At 40.8% G+C, this 7,014-nt stretch overlaps 1 protein-coding gene across 1 annotated transcript; it reads left to right on the top strand.

Annotated features, from left to right (window-relative positions):
- The first annotated feature begins 4,033 nt into the window (after positions 1-4,033).
- LOC115146393 (DNA-binding protein inhibitor ID-2-like) lies at positions 4,034-5,989 on the top strand. Its single transcript, XM_029688436.2, has 3 exons — positions 4,034-4,488; positions 4,769-4,829; positions 5,413-5,989. Exons 1-2 carry the CDS (start codon positions 4,138-4,140, stop codon positions 4,823-4,825), a joined length of 408 nt encoding a protein of 135 aa, XP_029544296.1. The 5' UTR covers positions 4,034-4,137; the 3' UTR covers positions 4,826-4,829; positions 5,413-5,989.
- The last annotated feature ends 1,025 nt before the right edge of the window (positions 5,990-7,014 follow it).

Genomic DNA, 7,014 nt, shown 5'->3' with positions numbered 1-7,014 from the left:
TGAACAAAAATATAAACGTAACATGCAACAATTTCAAAGATTTGCTGAGTTACAGTTCATATAAGGAAATCAGTACATTGAAATAAATAAAGTAGGCTATAATCGATGGATTTCACATGACTGGAAATCATAGGAGGCTGGTAGGAGGAGCTGCAGGAGGACGGGCTCATTGTAATGGCTGGAATGGAATTGATGGAACAGAATCAAACATGGTTTCCATATGTTTGAAGTATTTGAATCTGTTCCGTTTATCGTATTCCAGACATTACAATGAGCCCATCCTCCTATTGCTCCTCCCACTAGCCTCCTCTGCTTGGAATATAGATCTGCATCTATTGGTCACAGATACCATAAAAAAGGTTGGGGTGTGGGTCAAAAAAACAGTCAGTATCTGGTGTGACCACCATTTGCCTTATGCAGCATGACACATCTCCTTCTCATGGAGTTGATCAGGCTGTTAATTGTGGCCTGTGGAATGTTGTCCCACAAGTTGCTGGATATTGGCGGGAACTGGAACACGCTGTCATACACATCGATCCAGAACATCCCAAACGTGCTTGTCGTGATGTGTGTTTTGTCCTATATTTTTATTTAATTTATATTCATTTTTAATCCCAGCCCCCGTCCCCACAGGAGGCCTTTTGCCTTTTGGTAGGTCGTCATTTAAAAAAGGTTAAATATATTGTCTTTTTTTAAAGCTTAATGGGTGACATGTTGGTGAGTATGCAGACCATGGAAGAACGGACATTTTCAGCTTCCAAGAATTGTCTACAGATCCTTGCAACATGGGGGCTGTGCATTATGATGCTGAAACATGAGGTGATGACAGCGTATGAATGGCACGACAATGGGATCTCGTCACAGTATCTCTGCCCATACTATAACCCCACCGCCACCATGGGGCACTCTGTTCACAATGTTGACATCAGCAAACCGCTCACCCACACAACGCCATACATGTGGTCTGCAGTTGTGAGGCCGGTAGGACATACTGCCAAATTTTCTAAAATTACGTTGGAGGCGGCTTATGGTAAAGCAATGAACATTCAATTATCTGGCAACAGCTCTGGTGGACATTCCTACAGTCTGCATGCCAATTGCATGCTCCCTCAAAACTTGACACATCTGTGGCATTGTATCATGTGGCAAAACTGCACATTTTAGAGTGGCATCTTTTTGTCCCCAGCACAAGGTGCACCTGTGTAATGATTATGCCACACCTGTCAGGTGTATGGATTATTTTGGCAAAGGAGAAATCCTCAATAACAGGGATGTAAATTAATTTGTGCCCAAAATCTGAAAGAAATAAGCTTGTGCGTATGGAACATTTCGGGGATATTTTATTTCAGCTCATGAAACATGGGACCAACACTTTACATGTTGCGTTTATAGTTTTGTTCTGTGTAGTTGGCAGTCCTGCATTTTTTACATTTTATTTAGAGTGGTTGAAGCTTTTATAAAAAAAATATGTTTAATGAAGAATCAAGTTCTAGTTCAGATTCCCTGAGAGGTTGGCAATTGTCATGTTGAGGAAGTAAAATATATTGAATATTTGAATTGTTTTATATTATTTTTTATTTTGCATATCTACTTCAGAATGCTTTGAAAACTAAAACTTAGCCTCTAAATGTTTAATGGGACAGATGTGTCCAAACTCCTTACTTTGTTATGCTGGCAGCCAGTCCTTTTCTTGTCAAATTATTTTCACAAACTGACGAAGGGAGACTTTTCCAACTCAAATGTAAGTTAAAGAAATGTTAATGATGCAGGTGTGCGGGCCCCGCAGCACCGAGGTGACGAATCAAACTCCGATCTCTCACAGTTCGGTTCCATTGATCAGCTGAGACCTCGCGCTGATTGACAGCCCCCGTCGCCATAGCAGCCGCCTGAGTGGCGCCGTGAGGACTGGCCCGAGGGCTGCTGTGAATGGGTGACGTCACGGGGCTGGCGCCAGTGAGTCTGCGAGAGTATGAGCTCGCGGCGCAATTCAGTACTGCGGCTCGCTTGGTGCCAATTCATCACCTGTCAGGGATCAGTCAGGGTGTCATGCGAAATGTACACAGCTGTGAGAACAAAAAGAAGAGAGAAAATGAAAAAATCGGATTAGGCCGACACCAGATGTGGACACGACTGCAAGAATTCCACATCGCATCACAGTAGAAATTTATAAAGGCTTGTTAAGTAGGCGAAGTTGTCTCTTGGCTGCAAAATCAAAAACTGTATAATGTGTGTAAGTTGCTGCCTTCCAAACATTAAATAGCCTCTTTTTATGCAAGTGTAGGCTATTTCTCTTTGAGAAATGTATTTCACATTGAGAAATGTCAAGCATGTTGCAGAATAGCTGGTGGGTGGGTGGGTAGATGGTGATATGCATTTGTTTGCATAAGATTTGTTATTGCACATATGAGAGCTCAGTCTTAACAGAGGACAGACTACATACACCAAACATAATCAATTGCACTGTGCTTGCCAGGATTGCATTTTTTTGTTAAAATACTGTATTTGTTCTGCAATACTATTTAGGGCTTTTGGTGTTTTGCAGCGCAATTTCTCTCAAATCTATTTTACCGTCATTTTTGGTATAGTATCCATATTATCATTGTTATGAAATATATCCACACAAGAAATGATTTTCTAAATAATATGTTGTTGCAGCTGTGCTCAAGGAGAAGACACACATTCTCATCCATTGAAGACGTTGTCACTATGACCCCTAATGCGTTTGTTAAAAATTCATTGACTTTTGTGAGCAACCCAATTTAATCCACAAAGCAAAACGAACACCCGCTGCAGCCCACAACAGCCCCGGGGCAATTCGTTTGTGCCGCATCACTCCGCGCGCTTTGGAGCTCATTGCACAGCACCAGTTGGATAATGCAGCGTTTAATTTATACACAGGAATGCTATTATAGCCTTAACATGTTCGCAACCAAAGGATCTGTTTAACAATGAATTACATTATTGTCAATCTTTGAGGTCATATAATGGCCATCCTGACGAAATGTTTTCTAAATTGTGTTGAGGACCTTAAACACAGTGTCAATCCAGATGTCATCCAAGTGGCCCCATACACATTGTGACAGTCACTCCTTGACCAGTAGTCACAGATTTCTCATAATAATGTGCAAAATCATACACCTATATTATTTCAAATATTCCCTATTCTGCAGATTCAGAATCCATATTTCCCCACTGATCCAATTCGTGCACAAGCATGTCATATAGGCTAGGTCCGAAGTCCGGTTTAGCCAGCCGGTTTAATGACCCATTCAAAGTTCACATTTCTCTTATCACCAATTTATACATAGCCGATGTAGAGATAAATTATATCAGTCCAAATGTATTCATTCAACATCTGATGCCGTGCCCTGGAATGCAATTTTAATAGCCAATTCCTACAATCACAATTCCTAGTTTTTCCGAATCTTTAGAAATACAATGTAGGATACCCACAATTTCAAACAAGAGATAATGATGAAATGAATCACCAGGATGTAGTGTTATGTTGACAGTCAAGGACTGTGAGAGCGAGGCCTCTCCTAATCTTGACTATAAAGCAAGATATTGTGACACTTATCAGCCCCTTCACTTTAATACATCGTGATGCGTAATTGCGCAATTTACGCATGGATACAAATCATTCTAAGATTTCGTATTTAATATTCTTAAATTAATTCATTGAGAAAGGCTTGAGAAAAACAACATTAAAACCATCAGAGAAATGTACGCTCCAGCTTGACAAGCTCCTGGTTCCAAATTACAAATCATTAATTTTCTTGATCAGAAACAGGTAAGGGCTCAATTTTCCAAATTGCCCACCGGAGCTGAAGAGCGTTCTCACAGTGCCACCATCAACATGCGTTTTCACTGGCTGAGAAGACGGGAAAAAGGAGGGACCTGACTGTGAAGCATGCTCAAGCAATGGTTGGGCACGAGGGGAGTGATTGACGTAGCTAATCCATCCAATCAGCACCAATAAAACCCCTGCGTAGCAAACCCAGCCTGCTTGCTATATAAACCACAATGACAGCTTGTTAAACCAGTCCGTTTGCTCACCGACCGTCTGTGAAGGAATAGAAAGAATAATATAACAAATATCTCAACGAACGAACTGAACGTCTCACACGAAGTGTCAATATGAAAGCGATAAGCCCAGTAAGGTCTTTCCGGAAAAACAGCGCAAATGTGTCTGAACACAGTCTGGGAATGTCTCGGAGCAAGACTCCCGTGGATGATCCTTTAAACCTGCTTTACAACATGAACGACTGCTACTCCAAGCTGAAGGAGCTGGTGCCCAGTATCCCTCAGAACAAGAACGTAAGCAAGATGGAAATCCTGCAGCATGTCATCGACTATATTCTGGACCTGCAGATCGCACTTGACTCCAATGTCGCAATAACGAGCCTCCATCACCCGCGACCAGGGCAAGCTACACCCAGGACTCCCCTAACAACTCTCAATACAGATATCAGCATCTTGTCATTACAGGTAAGGATGGGCCGGCCTACTATTGTCTGAAATATCCAAAGAATATAAACAAAGACGTAGGCTACATTTGGTTGGATCGATTTTGCTAATGGTGTGAACGTATTTGAGTGCGTTTTCTATGCGTAATTATGGTATATTGTGAAATTACACCATTTGGTTACAAAAGGCATGTTTGCCATTATCAAGATTGAGAGGGTAGGACTTTTAATGTGTGCGCTCATTAATAATTCCGCGTAGGCCTATTTGACTGCGGCAGTGCTAATGAAGGTTTGTTTTTCAGTCTCCGGAGTTCCCATCAGACCTGATAACGGATGACAGCAGGACTCTTCATCGTTAAAGCGGTAAATATGCTTTTATCACCTGTCTACAATATTATGTCTGGGATTTGCTCGTCTATTAGCCTACTACAGCCTGTTGTGGCAGAATATAAATAAAATGAACGCCAGTGTGTATGTCTGACAGTATAATCACGCTCATTGTTAATGGTTCAATATATAAACTAAATGCATTGCATACTGTTTAAAAAAAATGAATAGGCAATTATTTGTTATAACGTCGTAATAGCACAGCTGCAGTGACGCTGTCTATAATGCAGAGCATCTGTAATATAAAATAAATGGTTCAGATTACTACTAGATGTCTGCACATAATTGGTGCAATCGGAGGCTAGGCGCCAGTTGAACTGCAATTACGATCTGATTCTCTCCCAGATTGTAGGCTGAAGTTGTGTGCGAAAGTGCCTTATGCTGCTCTAGTGTCTGTCTGTACTGTGTGTGTAGGCTACATCTGGAGCCCAGGGTTTGCTCAGTATTTGAGTGTTTGGTTAAATCTTAATACTGCGGCTTCCTCCCTGGCGCCAGTCTGTCCGGATCTCAGCCCTGTTTGCATTTTCTAAACATGCCTTTCTTTCTCGATCTTTTGCAGGCGTTTGGTTAAGACACAACACACACAGGACCTCGGAACCGGGCTTTTTTCCCCTCTATTTTTGTCCTCAGGTTCTGGAATTTCTTTAATTGAATCAAAAGACTTTGCTTAACGGACAATCTATGTGATGTGTTTTCAGTTCGGACACTCATATTTAATTTAAGACTTTTTTTAGTCCTTTCTTGAAATGGAAGGCGCGCTATATTCCCGAAACTGGGAGAAAAACAAATGAGATTGTCACAAGGATTTCCCTTTATCCTCCTTGAAGTCTTTTCTCTTTTTTTTGCGGAGTTGGCTCGTGAATAGAAGACACATTGGTTAGTTACTGTTTAAAATGTAGTCTGTCTTGTCAGAATTGTTACTCTTCTTGGCACATGAAGGACTGGACATTGTAAAAAATGAAATGAACAAGTGAAACCTTGTGAACTCGCTCGGAGGTTTATCTTGTATAGTTAAAGGAATTGCACATTTCTGCAAAAGTGTAATGCTGTACTTAATTATGCTGAAACTTTTTATAAAAGTAATAATGTAAATTGTACCTTTTTTATACAAAAAATAAACCAAATGCATTATTTGAGCATGTTTTCCTGCTGTAAGGAAGCTTGTAGCCTAGATGACAGACCGCGAGATATGCTGAAATTTGCAAAAGGTAGACTGACACTTTTATGTCTGGCTGAAAATGGTTCTGCAATGCCAGGTTGTCACGAGTTTCAATTCCAGCACGTTAACTGGCCCATTCAGTGGTAATGTCAATCTTTTATTACAGTTGTCAACTGAATTATGAGATTCTTCAGTCATTTCTTTGGGGCGCAATGGACAAACTATACAATTCTTATTGACTATGTGAGTCTCTTACAGGCCACACACAGCAGGACTCTAGTTGACCTTTCTCATCTTGACGGTGTTCAGGAATTGAGACCTAATTCTACCTCAACACGCACTGCAGGGGCATATTCCCAGGGTGTATAGGACATTGGGGCCATTAATGTGATTATCTCACCTGAGAATAATTCTGCATTAATCTGCTCCTCGGGAAACTGCTAACCTCAACATTTATCAAAACAATGTCATTTTAAATGGCCTGCCAGTGTTGAATAGACTATTTTGTAGAAAAGAAACGCAGAGCCATTTCATAGATCTCCCGGGTGTTTTTACGATGTGAAAATATTAGGCAACGACACAATCGTTTGTCTGACAGTGTACAGTTACAACTGTACAACTGGACACTGGACCATATGCACCTAAAACCACAATCTCCCTCCAAATGGATTGGATTAACAGTTTACCATGCACACTTAAACTATTGCATGTGAAGCACTGTTCCATTTGTACAGGTAGAAAACTCAGGTTCACAATTTTCTGTCAAGTCTCATTGGCAAGCTCAAGTTCCTTAATTAACAGTACACTCGTAATTGAGCCTATACGTGTGCCCAACATACAAAGGGCATATAATAGGTTAAAATATAATTACATTTCATATGTATAGTGTGACATATCAACTAACTTGGCCTTCATCATCTTTTCCCTCACAAGTGAAAGTTCATGCCCAAGGTTTAGTGACCATGGCTAATGAGTTTTTATGGGCAGTCCGCCACCTACTGG

This window comes from Oncorhynchus nerka, linkage group LG18 (genome assembly GCF_034236695.1).
Source record: "Oncorhynchus nerka isolate Pitt River linkage group LG18, Oner_Uvic_2.0, whole genome shotgun sequence".
In the NCBI taxonomy this organism is placed as follows: Eukaryota; Metazoa; Chordata; class Actinopteri; order Salmoniformes; family Salmonidae; genus Oncorhynchus; species Oncorhynchus nerka.
This window is presented reverse-complemented; position numbering and strand designations above follow the sequence as displayed.

Coding starts and splice junctions, on each gene's coding strand:
- LOC115146393 (XM_029688436.2), top strand. CDS start 4,138: ATGAAAGCGATAAGCCCAGTAAGGTCTTTCCGGAAAAACAGCGCAAAT. Junction 4,489..4,768: donor TCAGCATCTTGTCATTACAG/GTAAGGATGGGC, acceptor TTTGTTTTTCAG/TCTCCGGAGTTCCCATCAGA.